We start from the raw sequence: 26,783 nt of genomic DNA, 5'->3' as shown, positions 1-26,783 counted from the left end.
CACAAACATTTGGACATGTAGTGTAAGTAGCTCCATTAACTTTGTGTGAATGTTTAGGAGCAGTCCTGGTGCTCCTGTGTGTCTGTGTGGAGAGGATCAGCTTTTTTGTATCCAGCTTTTCTCAGATACACAAAAAAGAACATGATTAACGGAGGTCATTTCAAAAACATAAGATCTTCAGTGGATCAAAGGTTTACATACACCTCAGTCACCTCACGCAGTGGTGTGTTCCTGACCTGTTTCTCATCCTCTTATCAAGAACACCAACAGCAGAGTGCAGGTGACTCAGACGTCTACGAGCCGTCCATACGTCTGTTATTAATGTCAGTAGGTTTGGAACTTGGTTTCAGATTGTAAAGGAAGCAGATTTTCTAAAGGTTAAGCACTGCTTTTCTGATTGGCTGATTGAACTCTAGGGTCCAGTACCACCCAGCAGGAGTGGGTTTATTGAGTGACTGGGTAATTGATTCTGAGCCATTAACTTAAGCTTTAATTACCTCTGCCAGCGTGTGAGTCCGGACAGAGAGAGGAGGCAAAGCTGATTATCATGTAACCGGGGGAGGGGAGGGGGCGGGCAGGGTTTAATCTTTTACCTAAAGAGAGTCTTTCAGTCCATCACCCCAAACCAAGAAATCCAACCCAGTCTGATAATCAAAGTTCTCACCACGCGGCCAGAACTCTGTTAATAAGCTGTTGGGTCTGCGTGAATAGAAGTGAATGACTTTGTTGAGTGATGCCATAGAAGAACCAAGACTAAGAAATGAGTGTAAAGAACCTTTATATCTTTAAATCTGAGCCAATCTTTCTGTCAGTAGTGCTGATGTGTCTGATGGGGGAGTTTGTTTGTCTCTTAGTTGTTCTACTGTTCCACACCTGATTAAGAAACGAGAGCCCGGTCCCGGAGTGCCCTGCCCCTGCCCCTGCCTCTTTGACTGTCTCCCCTACTTTATCTCAGGGCAGGCTTGTTACTAAGCTGGTTAGTCGGATCAGGATCAATATAAAGAAGAATCAGGGCAGGAGTAATCTAGAACCAGAGTTGGGAACCACCGGTACAGTTTGTTTGAGCTGCGTTTTTGTTCAGAAGTGACCTGAAACCGTGCGGTCATGGTGCCACAGAGCTCTCAAGTGTGGAGACACGCTGGGGGCTGTTGGTCAGCGCTGGTGTCGTACTGGATGATGAACAGACTTGGGTAATGTACACAAACTGCATTCCGTGTGACTTGGCGTCCTTTCGGCCTGCTCCAAGTCCAGCTCAAAGCCCGCCGGTCCAGATCCAGCTGGAACAATATCTGTAAATCTCCACTATCACACTGTTCCGCTCTCCAAACTCCATACACTTCACATACACGCTGCATCTCTTCCAGACCTGCTGCAGCTTTCCAGACCAGGAATCAGGAAAACTAAACTTTTTATTATTTTATTTTTATTCAGTGGCTCATATTTATTTAGCTTACAAAGAACTTCAGGGACCTTTAGCAGGCTCTGGAGAAGGTGCTCTCTTCTACTGGGTTCTAATGTTGCTCCCCAATGTTGACCAGAGGAAGAGAGTGCCCTTTTGACTCCTGGTTCCTCTCAATGGATTCTCCCAAAGCTGTTTTGTGGGGCTGGCAGCCGTAACCCTGTTCGCAGTGTGCTACTGTATTCTACTGTATTCTACTGTATCAATAATAAAAGCAGCCGCTTGTTAGCAATGTTGGATTTAGCGTACCGGCTGAGTTAGCAATCAGATAAACAGGGAGATGCAGGACAAACTTCAAGCAGGTGGGAGAGCTGGTTCACTGTCTGATCTGGCTGTTCAGAGTTCAGGTGGTCAGAATAAGAAACAGTACAGCAATATTATTTCTAGCTCATGATGTCCAGTCCTCTGGCTGAGCAGTTAGGCTGGTGGAGGGTTCAGCTCTCAGCTCGGGTCAGGTTCAGTTCCTTTTCTTAGAATCCAGGCTTTTAATGGTGGTTTTTTTTTGAGAGTCATGATCTTATGTGAGATCTGGTCGTTCAGATCCATCAAACATGCTAATCATGCAATTTCATGCCATGCTCTCATTTCTGCGTGTCTGGAGTTTGTGAATTGGTCCAATTTTGCCGTCATTTATGGCAGAGCAGCTGGATTTGGCTTGGTGATGATGGAGTGATGTGAGGGGCGAGGGAGTCCGTTGTTTGCCTTGCCGACCCGTACTGCATGTTTTGGAAACATGTTCTGTTGCGTGATGAAGTCTATAAACAGCTGCAGATGAAAAGAGGAGGAGCTTCTACAGCAGGACAATTATCCCAAACACTCCTCAACATCCACACTGGACCACCTCAAGAGGAGCAAGCAGAAGGTTCTGCCATTATCCTCACAGTCCCCCGACCTACCCATCATCACACATCTGTGAATGGACCTCAAAAGCGCAGAGCAGCAAGACGGCCTAAGAACCTTCTTACCCAAACAGGAACTGAACAACTGGTAGTTATTTCTGTTCTCCAGGGGTGCTCATACTTCTGCACGCTGTGGTATAGCGAGGCCCTGTGGGTCTGTGAGGGTACAGTTTGGCTCTGGGTGTGCAGGAATGCTGGTTGTGCAGGGTCTCCACTTTGGAAATTCTGGACGTATCTGAGCACTGGGAGATAAGAGTGGAGTCGTCCCCGAGGAGATACAGCCACCAATGTTCAAATCCATCACCAGAGCCATGAAAACACAGCACACGGTTCTCCGAGAGCTCCCTCACAACCGCCCTGCAGACACGGAGAGGCAGACAGGAGGAGAGAGAGACTGCAAAGGAAAGGAGGGACGTTTTTGATGAGGCAGGAAAAGAATGGAGGGAAGAGACACAGTTACACTACATGTCCAAATGTTTGTGGACACTCCTTTTCTAATGAATGCATTCTGCTACTTTAAGCTGCACCCATTGCTGACACAGATGTGCAAATGCACACACACACAGCTTGTCTAGTCCCTGTAGAGAAGAAGTACTGCCAATAGAATAGGACTCTCTGGAGCAGATACACATCATGACCCTATTGGCTCCATGCTGCCTAATGCCAGGCGTGGGCTAGAGGGGTATAAAGCCCCCCAGCATTGAGGAGCTGTGGAGCAGCGGAAGAACTGTGTTCTGTGGAGGAGCTCCATCCAGTACTTTACGGATGAGTTGGGGAGTTGGGGATGATGAGGTGGGGTGGTGATCATCATCCAACATCCTGACCTCACTAATGCTATTGTCTCGTATTGCAATCAAATCCTCACAGCAATGCTCTTCCAAAATCTCTTAGAAAGTCTAGATCTGGACAGTAGAGACAGTTACTCCAACAAAAGCAGGATCAGCTCTTTAATACCCTTGTCCCAATACTTTTGTCCATATAGTGCTCTTTGTAGCTGTTGTTTTGGTTATATTGTTCTTCTTACAGTCATGCTCACAAAGACAGAGAGAGAGAGAGAGAGAGAGATAGAGAGAGCTGAGTGGACCAGAGAAGGAGGGGCAGAGTGAGAGAGAGAGAGAGAGAGAGGGAGAGAGTGAGAGGGAGGGAGGCGGGAGCACGAGGCCACGCGAGCGTGGTGAAGAGAGAGGCTCGTGCAGCAGGATCAGAAGGAAGAAGGCAGGGAGAGAGAGAGAGGAGGCACCCGGAGGCAAGAAGAATAGAGAGAGAGAGAGAGAGAGAGAGGGAGGTGCAGGATGGAGAAGAGGACAGAAGGCAGGTCTGATAGACGCTGTTAAAGACGGTCAGATGAGGAAGATCAGCGGAGTGTGTGTGTGTGTGTGTGTCTGTGTGTCTGTGTGAGAGATCGTGCAGATGTGTGTATGATGCATAATTGACAACGTCCTGGTTAGATCTCCAGTGTGTAAGTGTAAGTGTGTGTGTGTGTATGTGTGTGTGTAAGCGGTTGATTATGCAGTGCTGGTGCTGTCTGGTAAACGTGCCTGCTGGATTATAACAGATAAAGGAGAGCGGATGACTGTGTGTGTTTGAGTGTGTATATTTGTGTGTGTGTGTGGGTAATGGTGAAGAGACAGGCAGCGTGCTGCGGGTTGGTGTGTGAGCGTGTGTCTGTGTGTTGAGTGGACAGTTGAGGGGTCAAGCAGGTGAGGGTGAGGTCAGGCCGGGGTGGTGCAGGTGAAGCGCCCAAGGATACTCACGTGAGGCAGACGGGAGGAGGGGGTGTAAAGGGGCATCCCAGGACAAGACAGCGCCAGGAGGACTCAGCTCCCTCTACCTCCCTCTTCTCCTCACACTTTCACCACTGCCTGGTTGAGAAGAACCGGCCCGGCTGAAGATGAATGTGATGAGCAACACGGACGCTTGGACCTTGTCGAATCCTAAGACCTTGCGGTAGAGCTGGGCATCCTCTCTCTCTCTCTCTCCCATTCATTGCTGCTGCTACCACCCTACCTCCGGGGAGAGGGGAACCAAAGGAACACGAGGAGAACGTCAGTGGTCCCTCAAGTCAGTACCAGGTGCTCGGTGAACGCCTCTTGTATCCAACCATGGGAGAATGGACCATCCTGGAACGCCTCCTGGAGGCTGCTGTCCAGCAGCACTCTACTATGATCGGAAGGTAAGGAAACTCTTTATGCCTTAGCACGCTTTCCCAGAGCTCAGCGTCGCAGACCTGCCAGAACACCTGCTGACTTAATCCCAGCGGAGCACAGCAGAGAGCGTGCCCCCTCTTACTCCTGCATTCGTACCCACGCCTAACCCTTCTGTAGTCTTAAAGCAGCAGTATGTGAGAATTGGCATTGGGCTCCCCCTACAGTCAGGAAGTGTAATTTGTGCTTTGAGCCACCCCTAAAGGACAGGCTGTACACATGCATTTCTGGACAAGCTGAGAGCTACAGAAGCGTCACTGAAAGGTAGAGCAGCATGTGGACTGAGGGGGTAGAGTAATACTACAGGATTGGACACTAATATGACTCTATGGGTTACGCAGCGCTACGCTCACAGTTCTGGAGAGCGCCGTCCTGCTCGCTTCACCAGAGCTCCATAGTGCAGTTAGCAGCGCTCCGAGCCCGGAGTAGCAGCGCTCCGAGCCCGGAGTAGCAACGCTAGAGATGCTGTCCTCCCTGATACAGTCAGTGGAGCAGCACCATGATCCTGAAGCTGCTGATTTATTAAATCAAATCAGGTTTATTGTCACATCACTTTGACAGGTGCACGCCGAGTGCAAAGCTTATGTGTATAGTCCCTGACAGTAGTATAACACTATATGTGCAGTAAAGATATATACACATTACCATACACTATACACACTATTACAGTGGTTTAATGCATAAACTATTACTATTTACATAAAGGCACATCAAATCTGTATGTTTCATAGTTTACATATTAAATACATATTTAAGGCATATATATATATTGCTACATAGTGTTGCTTTAGGATTGTAAATAAACCTCCATCAGGTTTCAGCTTGAAATTGACTGACTTTTCCTGGAGTGACCCCAACATTACAGACAGTGGAACACCACCTTTGTTCAGACTTCCATGAAAGCTGTTCTCCAGAGTACAGAGACTGTCAGGGTCATTTTGGCTGTTAGGATAAAAAGGGGAGTATACAGAGAGTTAAGACACAGGAGGGCTGAAGCACTACAGCAGTAATGATAAGAATCAGGGCTGGCGTTTACTCTGCACTGAAATCCATTCTCTGATACACAAACCCTTAGTGGAGCTGCACAGGTCTGAGGGTTTATCTGTAATAATGATAACGCTAAAAGGGGGAAATGGCTCCGGTTTCCTTTCATCTTTACCTCAATAAAAAACTGGTTTGATCAGAAATCCAAAAAAAAATGTTTAATCATGTGATGGATGGATCTGCTTTTTCACAGATTTTAAATAAATCTAAACTCCCACCATGATTCCGTTCTAATAACTGAATCAGTGTTTGTGGTGGGATATCTAGAACACAGAACAGCTATGTTCAGGAGTGTATTGTAGATTTTGGGTCATTATGGTGGCTTATGGCCGGGTGAGTGACTTCCTGGCTGATCGTATGTTGCTGGGGGTTTGAGTTAATCCTACAGGCTGAGGGAAGCAAACACAGGCTCAAACCCAGCGAGACCATATGAGGCATAGATTCCTCCATCGGTTCACTCGTTGGTACGTTTGATGCCATCAGGGCTGGTAATGCTTTACAGTGTTCATATGGTCATTCTGACGGAGTGTAATACACTACAGGACAGACAGGGGGAGCAGAACCTCTGCTGCTGTGCTGAGAATCTATTGTTAGAACAAAAGAACCTGAAAAGAGACAATACCCTAACAGATTTAGACAAGCATGGTTCTCCAGGACCTCCTCTCAGCCGCCCTCCTCCTCAGTTCAAGGAATAGAATAATAATATGAGGTTCACTTTTTTCTCTGAAATGAGACAATATGCAAATCAGAACCGCGGCTTCCAGGCTGTGCTCTTACCAAACAGGGCTCAGTGTAGGCCTGAAAAAGATGCCTTGCCTTTTACACAGAGTGGAACCCGTTCTAGGTGTCATATAGAACCCACTGTAAAACAAGGAAAAACCACCATCGGCTGCATAGAATCCTTAATAGCAGCAATGTGGAGTCTGGGACCAAAATATCAAAACTTCTTTACTGTGAAAAAAGGCTCTGTAGCATAAAATGACCTCTATCCTGTTTCCTGTAGCTTTTCCTGTGACCCTGCCTGGTACGAGACTCAAGCCTTGCCCTCAGGGCCTTAAGATGCAGACCCCATTTTAACTAGTGTTTAGATGTGAAGGAACCAGAACCTCATCACCATGCCCTGTGGCTAACACTGTGGTAGCCAGTACGGTAGCACTGCCGGGCGAGGCCAGCAGTCGCCACAGCAGCAATATTACTGCCATGGTAGCTCAGTTGAGCGCTGGGGGTGCTGGCTGTTCTCTATGTTTGAGGTCTGTATGATCACACTGCTTCAGCCCTCGTTCACCAGCCTTCCCTACAGCCACTGCTGCTTTCTCACGCCTCACTGCATACCAGCAGAGCAGCAGCCAGCGGTGAACTCATCTACACTCACCAGCAGGTGAACACATCTGCCTTAAACAGGCCTGATCTGGTGCTGTAACCATAATGAGCATGGTTCTAGCTCTGTTCTTCATTAGTGTTTCATTTTCAGAATTCCTAGAAAATCGTTTGTGCAAAATCAAAATTCCAAAAAGAGTGAATGCATTGAGGAGCATTTCTATTGGTCCATTTATCCTGAAAATCTGACACAGTATAAAGAACAACTGGCAGATTCACATGATGGAGCTGTTTTTTGCTCGACAGAGACGATAGGCTCTGCTCCGGATACACTAATGGACTTTTAGGACTTTCTGTGTTTGCAGGCCGGCTTCTTTCTATTGCACACTATTATGTCATGCCTTAGGAGACTGGATCTCTGTGTAACTGCTCTATTTACAGCAGGAATGACTCAATGTGTTGCTCCAGGAGGACAATCAGGAACAGAATGGGATTCATGTGCGTAAAAGGGAATTCTGCCCTTGCACAGGGAGCGTAAATCTGCACAGACTGCAGAGGAACATTCAGATAAAACTGGGCTCTGTTGTTTTAGGGAGACAGAAGCGTGTTTCCCTCGTAGCTCAATCAGACAAGCAGAGAAATTCAGAAATACGGTTCACAGAAACACGTCCTCCTGCCCTCACACACTCACTGAGCGTCCCGGGGTTCAGTGTGTGTATGAGTAACTGCACAGAGATGGCTGCAGGTTGAAGAAGCTGAGGGAGAAGCTGGTTCATTAGAGGAGCAGCTTGTGGAAAGGATCTGTTTTTATGGCCCCAAGCCGTCCTCTGGAGTTCAGACTCTGGAAGAGCTGCAGAGTCTGAAACAGTCTGCCTGCTTAAAGCGTACAGCTCAGGTCAGCTCCTTCACCATCATTGTTCTGATTTATACACTAGCATTGTTTTACGTAAACGGACTCGTGGTTTTCGTTTGTGATGGGTTACGTAACGCAGTCCAGTCTGCAGCAGGTCTTTATGAATCCTAAAATGGAGAGTGCCCTTTATGATTTCTTGTTTATTGGAGGGAGCTTAATATAGCCATTAGTCATTGCAGATGGGATCCAAACATTTCAGGCAATACTCCTTTCATATTAACCGGTACATAATGAATAGCTCACTTGCATGCACTCGCCGCTTCCTTGAGAGGCCATTTTCCAAAGAGCAGTTGATGTCTGAAGCCTTTAAACAACAGGATTAAACCTTCAATCTCATTTCCTTGTTTTTCTTCACCGGTTTGATTCACAAAAACATAGAGGGTGGATAAATTCACCCATTATTCCTGTGGAATTTCTTTATTCCTGTCCATGCTCTGACCACACATACACTCTTTCATAGCTAATGATGCAAGACGGGTACAGATTTACAGCCAGCTGGCAAAACTCACTCATCCTGAGAGACTCCAGCCTTAGAATACCTACATTTACAGAGCATTATTAATCAACATAATACATTTAATTTGTGTGTTGGGTGTAGTGTTTTTGGTCTTTTAATTAGGCTAATGTTAGCATTGTAGCTAATTGATCATTGATGTTTCCATCCAGCAAAGACTAGCCTCAACAACGCAGTTCAGCTCAGTAGCACAGAGCTCGAGTTTTCATTTTCATTCAGTTATATTACCTAGTCTGCACAGAGGTCCCTACAGTTCCTCATTAGGCTGACCAGGACTGACCTCAGTAAGCTCATGTTGGAGTGATGTTCAACAAAAGACTGAATTTGTTGTTCTGGACTCAAGCAGGCCGGTCTTTGACCTCACTGATTCACTGATTCACTGTTTACTGTAGATTATAATGTGATCTACTCAAAACACTCAATAGAGTATATAGTGTAGTGTGTGCTGTAGTACTGCAGACTGAACCCAACAGCACAGCCTGCTGAAACTGACCTTATTCTACCTTACTGATGTAGTATGGAAGCAGACGTGACCGGCAGCGGCGGCTCTGCTACTCAGAAAGAAAAGCTGCTCGTTTCACCATCTAAATTAGTTTCAAATAGGTTGTGAGTAATGGCAGCAGATTTCCCATCAGTATTAAACACACACATACACACACACACACACACACACTCCTATATCACTGTACAGCATAAAAAAACGTTGAATATTATATGCTGAGCATTTAGCTTTATTTAAGATTGGAGCCCGGAATCAGAGGTTCTGTGGATACCCTGCGGTACTGCTGCTGCAGCACTAGTTGAAGGGGGCTGGGTTAGGGGTAAGTGAATGGTATGGACGGACACAGAGACTGAGGATTTAACAGCATTCAGCCCCAAGTGAGTTACACTTACTCATCCCAAAAGAATGAAGCAGCATCATTCCAGAGAACACAGCTCCACCGCTCAGTGGGGTGTGTGTGTGTGGGGTGGGGGGTGGTTTTGGGGGGGGTATACCCCTCTATTTGTTTAGCATTGGGCACAGTGATGACCTCAGGCTCATGTGCAGCTGCTCCAGAGCGTCCTCTTCTACAGCCAAATACTTCAGGACACAGTGAACCTTTCTGACCTCACAATCTACAGAAGAATCTAAAAGCATGAATCTCTAAGAGTGACAGAACAGAAACAGAGGAGGAGGGCAGGCCTATAACATAAATAACATGTTTGTTTATTGCTTTTTAATTATTACTCTTGTGTATCGTAACTCTCTGTACACTCCCTTTATTCAGACAGTAAGTGTATCTCCATGCAGTCTAATGCTGGGGTCACTCTAGGACAACCTTTCCAATTCCAAGCTGAGAGACGGGGGGTTTCTCTGCTGTTAAAGGTGAGGTTAAACTGCTGTAATTTTAGAAGCGTATAAAAGGAAGAACAGTAGAGTAAGGAAGGAATGGTAGGAGAGCAGTGGGAGAGAGTGAGAGAGCAGCAGGGAATGAGCGTGGCAGAGAGGAGCCGAGCCCTGAAGTGACTGGGGACGCTGTGTATCTCCTCGGTGTGAGTGTGTGCTGAGGCCAGGCTCCTAATAGGACCGGAGTCTGTGAGTCAACCAGGCTTACCCAGGTTAGAAATGCCCACAGCTCAATCCACCGCCCAGCGGGAACTCTCCCTCTGATCTCCCTCGTCAGGCCATCAGAACATTTAAAGCTAAAATATGTAGATGAGCTGTGTTTTGATTGGCTGCTCTGGATGACTTCAATGTACGTGTGCAATGAACTGGATATTGTGAGATGACCAGTGGTGGAGAATTTGGGTCCAGGATTTGAAGATCTGAACGTGAAATGATGTACAGGCATTCTCTCACTGGGCATGCAAGTGTGTGTGTGTTAGTGTGTGTGTGTGTGTGTGTGTGTGTGTGTGTGTGTGTGTATGTGTGTGTATGTGTATGTATGTGTGTATGCTGTGAGTTGTACACAATAGCAGCTGCTGTATACATGAGTCAAACTGAGGAATGGTGTTAAAAGGCATTTGATTAAACAGGCTGTAAAACACACACACACACACACACACACACACGTTTAATCAGCTCTGTACAAACAGAAACAGAAACAGTCACACAAATATGATTCATGTTACACACACACACATCCATATGTGAGTTCTCCTTGTGTGGGCATACTGTATATGGATGTATTAGGTAGTGCTGATAAACTGTGTGTGTACGCTCTCTCTCTCTCTCACACACACACACACACACACACACACACACACACACACACACACACACACACACACACAGCCAGATGGTCAGCCACACACACACACACACACACACATATTTAAGTCCATTTAAAGTCTGCCAACACTTGAAGCAGAACCAGAAAGTCCAAAATCAGTGCCCATCACACTCTTCACAGACTAACACACACACGCGCGCACACGCGCACACACACACACACACACACACACACCTTTTAGTGGTATTAAACAATTAGCATCCCATTTATCCCATTTGAGCACACACACACACGCCTGCCAACACAAGGGCAGTATTTACTCTCACACACTCACACACACATACACACTCACACACACACTCACACAGTATCAACACAAACAATCAGTCCAAAGCCAAACAGCCTCCAGTGAAAGATGGTGTATTCATTTACTGCTCTCCTGTACTGAACACCTCTGAACATCTAGCTGAACACAGTGCTGTAGATAATAATACTGTGTGAGATTTTTCATCATATTGTTTCCTCTGAATGGAAAACTGTGTTTTGTTAGGAACTACTTCTCCTATATTGTACTAAAAATGAGAAAATTCATTTATACAAAATAACGAGTTCAAGTGATTACAACCCCTCTAATATTGAGACAGATGTACTGCTCCATTATCCTTGCATCTCCAAGTTCATTAGAAACATGTACTGAATATAAAGCCATGCTTCACGTATCCTAAAGGAAAGCTCCAACTGCGGCTGTGTGACAGAACGGTCCCGGGTAAACAGTTCCTACGGGAGGTCCAGCAGCCAGCCCGGCTTTCCTTCTTCATTTGATTGGAGGGTGATTAGGAGCGTGGTCTGAGGCTGCATTTAGCACAGAGCCGTCTTCCCCTTGGATTGGCATGTGAGGTTTTGGCGGGACAGTAGTAGGATGCGAGGCGAGTGGGATTTCCAGAACAGCGGCTTTAATCTGGATTACGGGCGTCCTTCCATTCTCCTGGACCTGCTGCTATTTCCCCAAACGCACACACACCAACTAAACAGCGCTCAGTACACCCTCTGAGTACGAGGCAGGGATCCATACACACCTCTGAAAGGTACAATGCTGCTACAGTCTGCTAGCTGTATATTCAGTAGAAGAGGATACGCTGTAGATCCAGACATGTCCAGACACCTGTCCACTGCTGACCTAGGTGAAGCGTGCAGAAAGAAACCTGTACATACAGAAAAGCCCTGCCAGCAGCCGCTGCGACTCTGAGCTCACCATGCCCAGTGCCAAGTGTTAGCTAGAGGGGTATAAAGCCCACGAGAGTTCCCTGACTAAAGAACTGTGATCCTGAACTCAACTCCTCTTCAGTTCCTGAGTTACACTGTGGAACAGCGCTGGGCCTCCTTCACCAAGACCTCCCTAAGCTGTTGAGGAAAGTTCTAACAGAGGGTCTAGGTCAGATTCATGAGGTGTTTTAAAGCAGCTCTGCTCTTATAATGATGTCCTCCTGAACTGAACACATCCCATATAAGAAACCCTGGACAAGGTCCGAGTCTTCCTGAAAACTGAGGAAGTGGGATAAAGCCACTGAAACACTGAGCAGGTCTAAGAACCTGTGTTGGTGTTGAGAGTACTGACCGTATTCTCACGAGCAGGGAGTAGGTAGTGTTACACAGTGTTTGACTTGCTGAATTAGAGTAAGTATTAGGGACTTTAAAGTCACTAGACATACAGTCAGACACTGTTAGCCTCTAAGCATTAGCCTTTAGCATAAAAAGTCCAGTTTTAGAGTGAAGGGAAGTCTAATGCAGGGCTCAGAGATTACACAGCATCTTTATGACATTAAATAATCTACAGACACAGTAACACTTTCATAGCGTTTCTCCTCAGAGGGGTTTAAAAGATGCCATAACCTGTTTGGTTCTATGAGGAACCGCGCTGAAAACCATTTGAAGAACCTGTGATTTAAAGCTTTAATATCATTCATTTATCAAGAACCTGGACATTAAAGGTTTTAAGGTCAGTTACATTTCAAAGGTTCTTCTCAGTTGCAGAAGCAGTTCTTCTCTGGCATCACTCAGAACCGTATGCAGTCCACATGTAGTATTTGTGTGTGGACTCATTGATTGTGCTCCTTCGTGATCAGCCTTTCAATTCAGAGGCATTTTCTAAAGGATCAGACGCATGATTTCCTCTCCTCTAGACTCAGCCCAGCGGAACGTCAGATCGGAGAACATGCTGCATAAAGCCCACAACCCGACCCCAGAACAGTCAACACACACGCAGCCTCTCCTGTTGTAGTTATGTGAGTCTGTACGGCAGGCCAAACGGGAGGGGGTGAAAAACAGTGGTGGAATTAAAAAGCACAGAGCTGAAGAAAGGCAAAATCAGCAGAACGGAGAAACGCTAGGCAGTGCGGGTAATTAATTCATTCATGGCCGAGGATCTGTCCCTACAGGTTTCCCAGATTCTCACAGGATTTTAATTTGCATGGTGTAATGAATGAGAATCTCAGGCCGCAGGCTGTCAGGGTAAGAAGCAGGCAGAATGGTTTCAGCGGAGAACGCCACAGGCTACAGCTTCACCCAATCCAGACATTTTCAGCTTTCAACTGGAGAACACCGGGTTCGACCCCACCACTCAGCTCATTAGACCTGCAGTATAGCCCCATTCATCCAGACCTAGACTTTAACTGTTCTCCTGTCTTTTCCTCAGTCCCTCTTCTGTGAGCTCAGGAGCTGGTGGAGGAGCTGGTGGAGGAGCAGCACTGAATGTAACGGGCTGCTGCACAGAGGAGGTGGTGTTTTCACTAAATTGAATACCCTGCAGCTCTGCAGCTCTCTCTCTCTCTCTCTCTCTCAGGTGTGAGAAGGAGAGAATGTTCCAGAAGGAAGCTCGGGTGGAGGGGTGCAGGTCTTGTGAAGCTCGTTATCTCATACAGTAACGACTCCAACCAGCTCCAGCCTCCTTTCTTTCTTCTCCTGCGCTCTCCCTGCCCCAATGCTGTTGCCGTGGCAACAGGCGCAGGAAGATGGGTGCAAGTGAGATAGAGTGAGGCATGGGGAGGAGGGTGAGGGTGTTCTGGGTAAATGGAGTGCTCTCTCCCCCTCTTTCTGCCTCTCTCTCTCTCTCCCCTTCCCTCTTCCACACAATAACACTGGTCTCTTGGTGTGAGAGCACCTTAAATGCAGGCAGGAGAATCTTTCTAATTTAAGAGTAAGAAGGTTCTAAAATTCATGTACAGACCATCTGACCAGCTGACCTGAGTGTAGGACCTGCAGCAGCTCGGTGCAGTTTAATCTGGAGCTCACTCTGAAGGCTTCGGCTGTTCTGCAGCTTGTGGTTGTGAGCGGTGTTTTATGGTGTAGGTTAATCGAGCTGTAGAGCATTTTTACATTCTTCGTTTAAAACAATGAAAGAGCCACATCACAGAAGTCAGATTTATTCCTCACATAAAAGGTTTAGATGTAATCAGTGAGCCTCATTCATTAACTCTTCATAACTTCCCCTAGCACTAGCAATGCTCCCAACACTAGGAGGGCTGAACACCATTTCCTCCACACCACAGCATCGCTTTAACGAAGGGAGAGAACACAGCCAATTGTGCTCCCTCAGACTCTGGCTGCTGATGGCAAAGTGGCATGGCTCGGGCCATAGTAGCAGTGCCATAGTTAGAGCTGAGCCACTCGCTGAGCCCAAGAATAAAACTTCTTAACATCAAACAGCATTTCCCCCTCTTTTGATCTCAGATGTGTAAAACACAGATTCCCAAAGCATGACTGACGTACGCCTGTCCCGCACTACCCGGCCTCATCCGGTGAGAGGCTCCACACACAGCGTCTTTATTCACTGACAGGAACCTTCAAGGAAAGTTTTTTTAAAAGAAGCATCTTAAGAGGTTCCTTCACAGTTTCAAACTGAAGAACCGCCAAAGGTTCCTCAAGGACACTGTTAACAGTGTGGATGTAAACAAACATGGCGGATGATGGTGAAACAGCGAAACCGTAGCTATGCTGTTGGTGAGTGCTCCAAAACAGCCGAGATTTAACTGCCATGCAGAAACTGATGAGATCGGTCAGCTCAGCTCTCGTTGGTTGGCAGTCTTTCAGGCATGAGGTTAAATTCACGTTTCCCACCAGAGAATCTGCGTCCACCCCACAGTTCAGGACACTACGTTTACGATTTACGATCGGGAGAAGATCAGAGGACTAAAGATTGGCTTATAGACACCACACACACACACACACACACACCCACACACACTACAAGATAATCTGAGAAGATCATCGCTTTCGATCACCCTGAAATCTGGAGAATTTTTGCGATTGTCAGGAAAAGATAATTGGCCTCTATATTGCATATAGCCTCTGAGTGGAAATCACCCAAACACACTGCTAATTAATCACACCATAAATTCTAAACAACAAAGAGATATGTTGATTATGTCCGACAGACGATGGGGTGGGGTGGGGGGTGTGCACCATCACAGGAGATTTAAGATGGTGTTGAACATGTTTTCTCCAGGGGTTGTGAAAAAAGCCCATAAAATAATCTCTTTCAGGAGCACACTGTATTACACTGCTATAGGGAGAGGAGGGGGGATGCTCGTGGAGAGAGGGAGGAGTAGGTGGGGGTTGGTGCCGTGGATAATCTAAAGCTATTGGATGGCATTAAAAAAAACGACTAATGCAAGAATCCCTCTATTGGCCCCAGTACAGATTAAAGGTTGAGGGTTTTGCGACCGAGTGGAAGCCGTTATATAATTCATGCTCTGATGAGATTTTTTGTTTTCTTTTTTTTTCATATATTGGCATTTGTTTTATTTTACAGAGGATCTCCCATACTGCTTTGCGGAGTGTGTGGTCGGAGTGTGTATGTTTACAGAGCTCCCTCCTTCACGGCTATGGTGTTTTCTAATGTTATACAAAGCACACAACAGAGATGGCAAATGCAGGTTCAGAAAGTCAAAATCCGTCCCGGGAGTTTGTTCCAACTGCCTGGGAAGCTAAGCTGCAGTAGAGCTGCCCAGGCAGTTGGAACAAAATCCCGGGACGGATTTTACCATCTCGACCCCACAGTGCTTCCATTAGAACAAGCAGGGCTGGGGAGTTGCATCAGCCTGTTCCTCGAGTCCTCACAAGGGCAGAACGCATTCATTTTTTTTGGCTTGGATTGAATCCAGATTACAGGTGACTTTCTTTTTTTCCTGCCATAGCTGGTGGGATGGGGGGTGCCAGGGCACTGTGGCTGATTTGGTGCAGATTAAACTCGCCCCCCTTGACCCAACAGCTGGAATAGGAGCCCTGCTCACAAATCCATTTCGATTCAGATTAGAAGAAGCAGAGGGGAGCTGTCCAAACGCATCAAATATTTATCCGGCCTGACGACTGACTTTGCACAGGCGGGAAGTGCGAACGTCTCTCAGTGGGATAAACTGGTGAAATCACATTAAAGAATGAAGGCCCGGACTGTGCTTTCAGAGAGTTTTGGTGGGATTTTCCTGTTATTAACTAACTGTACTGATACTGACTGAAATATTAGTGATATTAGTGATATCAGTGATATTAGGTCCGTCCTGATAATTGAACATGGATAATTTTCCCTTATGTTATCATGATATCAGAGGTATAACATGTTCTTAAAATGACAGTATTGACAAATAGTTCTTGTGACTCTACTGTCCAGAGAAGAAGACTTTCTACTAGATTTTGGAGGATCATTGCTGTGAGGATTTGATTGCATTCAGCAATAAGATTATTAGTAATGTCAGAATGTTAGAAGATCACCACCCCACCTGCTGGGGGGCTTTATACCCCTCTAGCCCACGCCTGGCATTAGGCAGCATGAAGCCAATAGGGTGATGTTGATCTGCTCCAGAGAGTCCTATTCTATTGTGTGTGGACATATGCTGTGCAAATAGGACACAGACAATATAAATATCCATTATTCTGTATTATTTAAGTCACTCCATGTCTTCTGCTGATGAAGGTATGTGTATAGCCAGAGCTGTGGATGTGACTCAGTATGTTAGATATATTCAGTATTATTAAGAAACTCATGATGTCCACACTGCCTGTGCTTTGAACAGGTGGCCCATTGCACAGATGGTTAAGTATGTAGTTGATGTAGCTGCCATATATGTGCAATAGGAAGTGATCATCTCTGTGTGTGTGTGTGTGTGTGTGTGTGCGTGCGTTAACTTCAGATCTGTCGACTGCTTCAGGCGAACCCCGGGCCTGTGTAGTGTGCTGTGCGGCTGGCTTTGTGTCCACTTTAAAAGTGAATATAATTAGAGCAGTGACTCTGTTCGAGGCAGACGGGGCGGCACAGAAATCCTCAGGAACGTCTCTGAACAGCGAGCGCTAGCTAAATGTTAGCATCATTATTTGTTTCAAGCTGAATGCTTTTACCCAGCCTGCCAAAAAAATTGCACCGAGTCAGAATGAATGGTGACAAAAGTCCCGGCCCAGTCCCCCGGCTACTTTCATAGCTTCAAACACTATGATCTGTTTTCCTCAGATAGAGAATAAGCCTAGTTCTAGTCCTGTCTAGTCCAGGAAACCCTGGATGTCCAAATATTAGGTTCCTCTAAATTAAATAACTGGTCCCCATTTGCTGCAGTAGCGGCCTCTATTCTTATAGGACGGCTTAACACTAAATGTTGGAACATTGCTGTGAGGGTTTAATAATAGCAGTATTAATACCTTTCATGTATTTGCCATTTTTCTCAGCCTCAAACTCAGCCCCAATAGAGTCCTAATGAGTGGGGTACAAATCCAAGAGCCTCAGAGCCACAAGGGACAGTCACTCCGGTGGCCGGAGGGGACGACTGCAAGCTGTGCTGCAGAGACGCCCAACTAAGCCTAGGTTTGATTTCAGTTGAGCACAGAAGCATTCTCGAGGTCAGGGTCTGAAGTCATATGTTCAGCAGTTTTCCACTGCACCCATCGAGCCCGGCCTAGTCGCTTCACACTGTGAGGCTGCTCCAGAGTGTCCTGTTTTATTATCCGGTGTCGTTAGATGCCTGTGCCAGCAGTGGGTTCACCAGAAGGTATCTGAACCAACTAATAAGAAGGGATGTCCAAATACTTACCATTTTCTACACTGCCTGTTTACAGACTGCCAATCTGAAATGCACTGAGAGCACTCACTGTCCCTACCTTCACACTCTCACACACTCTCACCTTTCAGTCTAACATCTGGACAGAAATAGCAATGCAAGCTTAGCAATCCAGGTGTGTTTCTGGCCTGTTGCTATAGGGAGAGATCAGAGTGTGGTAGGTCTGTGATCATGTGCTTAGCAAACTAACGAGTGAAACATCAGCACAGAAGGTTACCCGGCTAACGGAGTTTAATGGCACGGAAGGAGCTGCTATAATTAGAGCCCGAGCTAGTGGCTGCGTCAGCTCTCACTTTCAAATTAGACCACTTCATTAAAGGAGCGGAGATGGCCCTGAAAAGGAGCGAGAAAATAGGAGGAAAAAATGAGGATGCTAATTAGCATGCAGGCAGATTACACCAACAGAAGGCTGCTTCTACTCCTCCTATGACCCTGTTCTTTCTCCTGCTTTCCCTTTCTCCAGGATCCTGCTGACGGTGGTGGTGATCTTCCGGATCCTGATCGTGGCTATTGTGGGTGAGACGGTGTACGAGGACGAGCAGACCATGTTCGTCTGTAACACCCTCCAGCCGGGCTGTAACCAGGCCTGCTACGACAAGGCCTTCCCCATCTCGCACATCCGCTACTGGGTCTTCCAGATCATCCTGGTGTGCACGCCCAGCCTGTGCTTTATCACCTACTCTGTGCACCAGTCGGCCAAACAGCGCGACCGCCGCTACTCCTTCCTGTACCCGATGCTGGAGAGGGACTACGGGCGCGTGGAAGGCGCTCGGAAGCTGCGCAACATCAACGGCATCCTGATGCAGCACCCGGACAGCGCAGGAGGCAAGGAGGAGCCAGACTGCCTGGAGGTGAAAGAGATCCCCAACGCCCCACGAGGCCTAACCCACAGCAAGAGCTCCAAGGTACGCCGGCAAGAGGGCATCTCCCGCTTTTACATCATCCAGGTGGTGTTCCGCAACGCCCTGGAGATCGGCTTTCTCGCGGGGCAGTACTTCCTGTATGGCTTTAGCGTGCCGGGCATCTTCGAGTGCGATCGCTACCCCTGCTTGAAGGAGGTGGAGTGCTACGTGTCCCGGCCCACCGAGAAGACGGTCTTCTTAGTGTTCATGTTCGCCGTGAGCGGCATCTGCGTGGTGCTCAACCTCGCAGAGCTCAACCACCTGGGCTGGAGGAAGATCAAAGCTGCCATCCGGGGCGTGCAGGCACGCCGGAAGTCCATCTGCGAGATTCGCAAGAAGGATATGGCACATCTATCCCAGCCACCCAACCTGGGCAGGACCCAGTCCAGTGAGTCTGCTTATGTTTGATCCTCCCTTTACTCACCCCTGGAGGTGAATTTGGGCTCTGCAGGCAGAATGTGGGCGGGGCTGGTGCAGTCCATGTATGAATGTTTAAAGTAAGGGAGAGGGATTGGCTCTATCAATTTCCTATAAGCCACTCCCTCCCTCTGACTGCCAAGTGTAAAGAATGATTGGGAAAAAGGGAAGGAAATAAGTATGATGTTGTGCTTTTGGAGGGGAGGGGATGGGGGGGGGGTGTTGGGGGGCAATGAAGGAGTAAAAGAGATGCAGCAAAGACATTTTAGTAGAGTCTTGGTTCTGGAGAGGATCAAGAGAGAGATGAGGACCAGAGGAGCGGAAGAGCCGTCAGGAAAGGTGACGGATATCCAAGACAACGTGCAAGGAGTCCTGTCTCCCACCAATGAGAGAGAGATGGTGCCCGAGAGAGGGAGTCAGGGGGAGTAGAGGAGCATCACAACAGCCCCCACTTTCTCCTCCTCCTCCTCCTCATCCTCCTCCTCCACTCCTTCCATGAATCACGGTCATGGATCTGGTGCCAGAAGAAAATGACTGTTTATGCTTGGTCTCCTGTCAATGAATCACCATGAAGAAAACACCACAGCTCCGGGAGCACCTCCACTCGGACGCATGATTTAATGGATGCTCGCTTCTTCTCCCTTTCTACTGTACACTTCATGATGGCACACAGGACTATACCTCAGCTTGACGGTGCCATTCCACAAGACCCCACCTCTGTTTTTTATCTAGCAACCCTCCTCCTCCATCCTGCGTTGCTGAGAAAGCGATAGAGTGCGAGTGTGTCCATGAAGAGGAGATAAGAGAGAATCCAGAGACTCTGCGTTCTGTGAGCTGACTGTGCCATCGTTTAAAAAGGACTGTTCTTTTTCAATTCTATATCATATTTAGTTACTAAATCATTATAGAAGTAGATTCATTTATCTTTATTGGGAGATGGGGAAAGGCTCGAGAGAATTATTTATTTAGAGATTTACATAAATTTACATAAAACTATTGTTTATTTCAAAGCATTTCTTTCTAATAACACTGACGTAATGAGAAAAGGAGAAGATATAAAGGTATTTGAAGGCATGTTTACAAAGCACTGCGTGTTGACCGGATGAGACACGTTCTTTATTGTAAGTCTTTTCAGAACCAGAACTGAAGATATGGATCGGTTTTATTAGCCTGCTTTCTTTTCTTTGTGGTGTTCGTCTGCATGCCTTTATGAGGAAGAACAGAAAAGATGGCGATGGGAACCGTGTGTGTCTGTTTGCATGTATGAACTGCACCCTGTTTATGAGAGAGACTGGGAAAGAGGCGGAGGGGACTCGCTGTGGGAGGGGCTCACTGATGAGGCTTTTACAGGTAGGCACATTGAGGTTCACTGGAGAAGGAGGCCGTAGAGAGAAAGAAGCAAACTTCACTCTGACTCAGACTCTTCACTGAAACTTACTTTTGGCCTTCAGTGGAAATAGAGATCAAACGACTGACAGAACTCAACACAGTACTCACCGTTCCATTCAGCGTCCCCTCTTAAAGCAGCAGTATGGAGAGTTGGTATTTCTTGCTCCCCCTACAGTCCAAAAGTGTAATTCATGCTTTGAGGAATGGACAGGCTGTACACATGCATTTCTGGACAAGCTGAGAGCTGCAGAAGCGTCACTGAAAGGTAGAGCAGCATGTGGACTGAGGGGGTAGAGTAATACTACAGGATTGGACACTAATATGACTCTATGGGTTACGCAGCGCTACGCTCACAGTTCTGGAGAGCGCCATCCTGCTCGCTTCACCAGAGCTCCATAGTGCAGTTAGCAGCGCTCCGAGCCCGGAGTAGCAGCGCTAGAGACGCTGTCCTCCCTGATACAGTCAGTGGAGCAGCACCGTGATCCTGAAGCTGATTCTGAAGTGGGATCGTCACTGTGAACAGTTCTGCTTTTTAAACACGTCCTGAGTCTGATCTGGACTCTCTGTTAGGACTTTTCTCATCATCAAGAACATTCTTAGGAGGATGTTGGAGGATGAGGCCCAGTGAGCTTGCTGAGTGCTGAGTGTCACTGTGTCTGAGTCAGTGTCATCTGTTGTCAATCCCGTCTGTGCCTCTGCTTCACCCCTTGGGTAAGAGCAGGGTGTAAGGTCTCCGGTGCGAGGCACAGACACACACTTGGTGCACTTCAGCGTAAGTGCTTGAGCCTGCACACTTCCTCCACCCTGATCGCCACGTGCAGAGCTGTGACAGACCCCACTGAAACAGCACAGAGACAAGCCAGTGCAGCTAGTGCGGACAGGCCCTTAGACAAACCACAGACCAGGAGAAAGACAGACAGAGGGAGAGAGAGGGAGAGAGACATTCAGATAGACACGTGTTCTTTCTCCAGCAGGCCTTGTACACAAAGTCCTTCAAGGAAAGGAACTGTTTAGATTTGGAACGACAAAAGCCATAACTCACTTCCAGCGTTAGCCTAACACTGTCCATCAACTGAGTTACTGAGGTAGATTAAGGTAGAGAGCCCAAGATATGGAAGTGTTTTGGCTTGGAGAGCGTACTGAGGAACCACAAAAGAACCGTGAGAAAAGTCTACACCAATCAGCCATAACAATAAAACCACTGCCAGGTCAAGTGGTGATCTAACATTGATGATCTTCATCTACTGTGTCTCCTGTCCAGGGGTCCATCTATTAGTCAGCAGCAGGTGAACAATCTGTTCTTGAAGGTGATGAAGGGGCTGAAGCAGGAAAAATGGACGTAAGCGTAAGAATCTGTGACACCAGAACCAAACCAGACCAGAACTAGACGACTGGGTCAGAACATCAGGCAGGTCTTGTGGGGTGTTTCCAGTATGCAGTGGTCAGTACCTACTAAAAGTGTTCAAAGGAAGGACATACCACAGGACACCTTTAGAAGTTGCCCTTGCCTTGAGGCATCACAGCTATTTTGGAGGCCTAAGGGAGACCTACACAATATTTGAATGTTATGGCTGATCGGTATATATGAAATGTATAACTATATATATATATATATATATATATATATATATATATATATATATATATACACATAGTGCTCAAACTGCAGTTAGAGCTTGCCGCTTCTTCCCTCATGTTACCTATGAGGAATGGGCTAAGCTGTGACCTTGCAGAGCAGGTACAGGAGATCGTACTAAGCAGCTAACATTTGCATAATGTCCTGATCACCCTAACGACGTTTGTTCTCTCTTAGCTCTTAAATTACTGCATTGTCTTTTTTAGACTGTTAAGCTCAAGCCATTCGCTTCAATTAGGAGACAGTAAAACTGACCTCAGCCCTTAAAGTGGCAGTTAGCACTCCACCTCCTTCTCTAAGGCTATATTCACACAGCAGGGGAATCTGGATTTCTCATCAAATCTGAATTTTTCTCTTTATTTAAGACGAAAACTTTTTTAAAGGCTAATGCTAAAGGGGTTAACAGTGATCTTGCACAAGTCCTAATAACTCTAAGGCTACGTTCAAACAGTCGGTAAAGTGGCCCGAATCTGATCTTTTTAACGTATCCTATATCATACCGGCATCCGTCTGAGCAGTTCGCACTCACGTTATTCACGTTCACACTCGGATATGTCTCAGAATTTAGTACCACATATGGAATTGATTTTGGAACTGAATAGGTCCGATTCCACCTGTTTTGAATAGAGAAGTCGTCGCTGTCACATGGATTGATGATGGATTTGGGCCACTTTTACCTCCCATGTGAACGAAGCCTAAGAGAGCTTTTCTTTAACTGATCGTCAGAAGGAGAGTCCTGAGAGAGCCCCCTGTCCTCCCCAGTCTCGTCTGTAGTTTGTACCATTTCAGCAGTGTTTTCAACACTATTTATGCAAATTTATTTTTGTTTTTCTTTTAAACTGTGGATCGCATTTGTGTGTGTTGCTTCTTTGTACAGTGCTGTAACATGAAGAGTCACGTTCAGAGCTTTGGAGCATTTGCATTGAGAAAATAGTAGTAGTTCTGGTGATACACAGTCAGGTCCAGAAAGCGGATTTTTACTTTCTGGACCTGACTTTGCCATCTCTAGGAAATAGGGTCGTTTGCCTGGGGAGCAAAACTATGAGAACTCCCCTGCCAAAGTACTGTAATATGCAACTTCATGAGTTCATAAGTGGGTTTTCAAAGACACTTAAAGACTTGGGTTTGTGCATGCATCAGTGATATGTGGTTGGAATAAGCATGTTTTGTACTTTTGTAAAGGAAAGAAAGAAAATTCTAGACTTTTTCCCCCAAAACCAACCTTTATATACGTGATCCTTGGTGGTATTTGACAGCAACCGCTCACCCACAGCCTCTTTGTTATCCAAACATACGAACTAATAGAAAAATGACTTATTATTATAATTATTAGGATATATATTATCTCGACCCTCTGGACTATTATTGGAAACTAAATGTATGCACTGTATGCTTGATCTACTGCACAAGGCTTTTTAAATTTTTTATTTTTCTTAAAATTGTGAAAATGATACACCACACATACAAACAGCCCATCACTGCCACAAAATTTTATAGGAGATGTTGGTTGTTTTAACAAACCCTGTTTTTTTACGTTGTTTTTTTTTTACTTTTGGAGATGTAACTGATGTGTGTGTGTGTGTGTGTGTGTAAGCATCATCTGAGCTCTCCATTGACAATAAGACCTAATCCACTGCCACTGGTCTAATCTCTCACTCTTGAGGTGAGGATTGGTTTTCTATTGATATTTCTGAAGGTCGTAATGTCAGTGAAGCACTCCTGTCTACCGCACACACACACACGAGATGTCTCAGCTATTTCAAATTCTTTTTATCTGACATTTGGAGTAACCTTGTTTCTACTGTTTCTACAATTAATACTCAATTGTAACTTAGTAAAAAGCCATTTGGGATTTGGGAGCGTTTTTATAAAGGATAAAAGTTGTAAACCTTGTAACGACCATGTTGTGCGACATGTATTACCACAGTTTTAATATTTGATGAGGAGGTACTGTTTTGTGAACAGAAATATTGTGCTTGTCTTGTGCTCCTCTACCAAGCCAAGGAACACTGATTATGGACTTTTTCTTTTTTTTTAACGACAGTGTTTAATCAGCGCTCAAATCTAGCTAGTGCGAAATCTCGGATTACAATGCCACGCATGAATCCCTTTATAAGAGCCATCGCTGTGTCTTAATGCGCCCCCTCTGTGCCTGCCAGGTCCTAGTCTGTTCACCCACAGCAGCTCTCGCCCCTTTCACACCTCTCACTTAAAGTACCCTCGAATTTATACAAGCAAAGACCCTGACTTTTCCTTTAATCGTTTACTTTTGCTGAGTTGACCTGAGGTCAGAGGCCTACGGCTTATGAACATTTACATTTACAGTTATCTGTTGCGCCACACTCCAGCAACAGCAGACCCGTATTTAACCAGTAAATAGTCAAATAAATAGTTCTTCTTAAACATTATCTTTAGCTGAATTCATATAAATATAATGAATTCTATAATCATGCAATTACTATAAATAATTATATAAATCATGCAATTAAATTATGCAGATCATGGTTTATGTACTCATCATAATAATTCACTAATTAATTCAATAATAATAATTTAGCTTCAGTTTTGGTCCAAATCTGATATTTTTACTTTTTGCAGCCTCTATTGTCGCTACTGGGTCAAACTGACCAGGACCAGAAGTGTGTAATATAAACATACAGTATATTAACATACATAATATAAACACTGTATTCATTCTGTAATTGTCCGTTTTTATGCGCTCATTACTCTAATTACTAATTAAGTCCAGCAGAAAATGTTTCATGCCCATTTTTTAAAACCTGGGTAACAGGAGGGTCAAACTGATCCAGGACCAGATTTCCAAACCACTGTAAACACTGGCCACAGATCAGCATCAGAGAGCACAGAGCAGCTCCTACCAGAACCGTTGTCAACATGGCCCGGAGTTATTTTCACCCAGAAGGCCGCAGTGGTCGACACTAACCGCATGGACCACTGTAGTTGCTATGAACGGTTTCCTAGTAACTCCTGAAAGCTTGTATAAACACTGGTCTATAATTTGGCGAAGGTGAAAGAACAACCAGCCCATTCTTCCACGAGAACTAATAACATCAGCAAATGAGCCGCACTGACTCAGGATCTGCCAACACGGTCACTGTTGTGATGAAGCCTCACATCTCTGAATTCACTTTAGCGCAAGTTCATGTAGCATTTCTACTCAGCACATCCTTTTTAGACCACTGATTATAAACAGTGGACAGTGGAACGGGCAGCTGGCGTATTCAAACAGTGTACAAATAAATAAATAATGACGACAAGATACAGTTATAATTATACTGCCTATTATTATTATTATTATTATTATTACTATTATTATTATTATTATTGATGCTGTTCTATGCACAGAGAGAAACAGGGTCAGGGTATGTTTCAGGAACCAGGGTAACAACACTACCTTTACAACTAGTTCCATAGCAACTGAAACAGCAGTTTATTAAATTGATGGTACTGCAGCATACGGCTATACTGTGTACCATCACTGAGCCATTCCTACTGCTACCATGGGTTCAACAGGGCCTGGAATACAGCACATGTTCTGACTTATATAGGACAGAGGTTTCATTTTTTTAACCGAGTTCATCCCGGGGTCCATGGCCTGCGTTTGGGCTGCTGATCAGTTAGTAGTTAGAAACTGCTTCAAAAGAAAGGGGAGATTTTCACTGCAACACCACCTAGCTTAGGTCCGATATCACTTAGATCGTTAAAAAACACAGATTTTTACTTCCAGGACCTGGATTTGCCACCTCTGATTTCTATTGTGGTCCAGAGGAAGCTGTTCAATGCCACCCATAAATCTCCATGAATGCTAGTGCTAATGCTAGTGCTAATGCTCTAATGCAATCCTAACAGCATTTTATTAAAGTAGAAGAAGAGGCCGACGTTGAAGAATCCAGGAGCTGAACTTGGATCTAAAAGCCATATCAGGATCTATCTGTTACCTTTTGTATATGCGACTTATTGCACTGGCATTAAACTGCCCTCTAAACAGGAACCTGCACACTGCCACGAAAGGAAGAGCAGCCTGTTCTAAATCGGAGGTGTTTTCAGCATCAACACTCTCTGCTGACTGAAGCTCAGTGCTTGGACCAGGACCTATTAGGGATTAGGCACATTTAGCTTTAATGAGGTCAATCTGCAACCCTTTAATCCATGATGTTGTGCTATTAGCAGAAGAATGACTTACTTCATTAATTATTATAAGTGCTGAGAGGGGAAACAAGGGTATTTGGATATTGAAGGTATTTTTATCTATTTGTATTTAGTTTCATCTTTATTTCAGCACTCCAAATCCATTCATCTCCAACCACCATAGATGAAGACTTCTGAGGCATCAATGCCCCGTTAAATCAGCAAGATTCTATCTTTAGCAGAAAGATCAAAAAAAGCCTGAAATTTTCACTTTCAGCTGCAAACCCGACACCATCTGCTGTACTGGTTAATTCATCCGCAGCGCCGCTCGACTTGTTGTCACACATAGAGGAACATTCAGGGACGGGTCTGCAGAGTGATCCGGCAGGCCTCGAGTCTCGACTCTGCAGAAGTCACTCTTCCCCCTAAGCTCGACCGAAAGGTCCACAACCTATCTTTGATAGTCTTTGCTAGGTTTCTTCAAACTTCCTGATCTCGTTTCTTATTTTTAAAAGAAAATCTGCTGATTTTTATATATCTGACTGATATTTGTTGAAGGTTTGGTTTCTGTATGTTTCTGACTGTGTACTGTACATGATGGCCAAATTAAACACCTTGAATGTTGTATGA

At 45.7% G+C, this 26,783-nt stretch overlaps 1 protein-coding gene across 1 annotated transcript; it reads left to right on the top strand.

Annotated features, from left to right (window-relative positions):
* Window positions 1-3,543: 3,543 nt before the first annotated feature.
* On the top strand, window positions 3,544-26,783 carry gjd1b (gap junction protein delta 1b). The gene is made up of 2 exons (XM_072668943.1): window positions 3,544-4,531; window positions 18,124-26,783. The coding sequence occupies exons 1-2, from the start codon at window positions 4,461-4,463 to the stop codon at window positions 18,968-18,970; spliced, it is 918 nt and encodes a 305-aa protein (XP_072525044.1). The 5' UTR covers window positions 3,544-4,460; the 3' UTR covers window positions 18,971-26,783.

The sequence above is a fragment of the Salminus brasiliensis genome, chromosome 23 (assembly GCF_030463535.1).
Source record: "Salminus brasiliensis chromosome 23, fSalBra1.hap2, whole genome shotgun sequence".
In the NCBI taxonomy this organism is placed as follows: Eukaryota; Metazoa; Chordata; class Actinopteri; order Characiformes; family Bryconidae; genus Salminus; species Salminus brasiliensis.
The sequence above is the reverse complement of the archived record's forward strand: the minus strand, read 5'-3'. Positions and strand labels throughout refer to the sequence as shown.

Coding starts and splice junctions, on each gene's coding strand:
- gjd1b (XM_072668943.1), top strand. CDS start 4,461: ATGGGAGAATGGACCATCCTGGAACGCCTCCTGGAGGCTGCTGTCCAG. Junction 4,532..18,123: donor CACTCTACTATGATCGGAAG/GTAAGGAAACTC, acceptor CCCTTTCTCCAG/GATCCTGCTGACGGTGGTGG.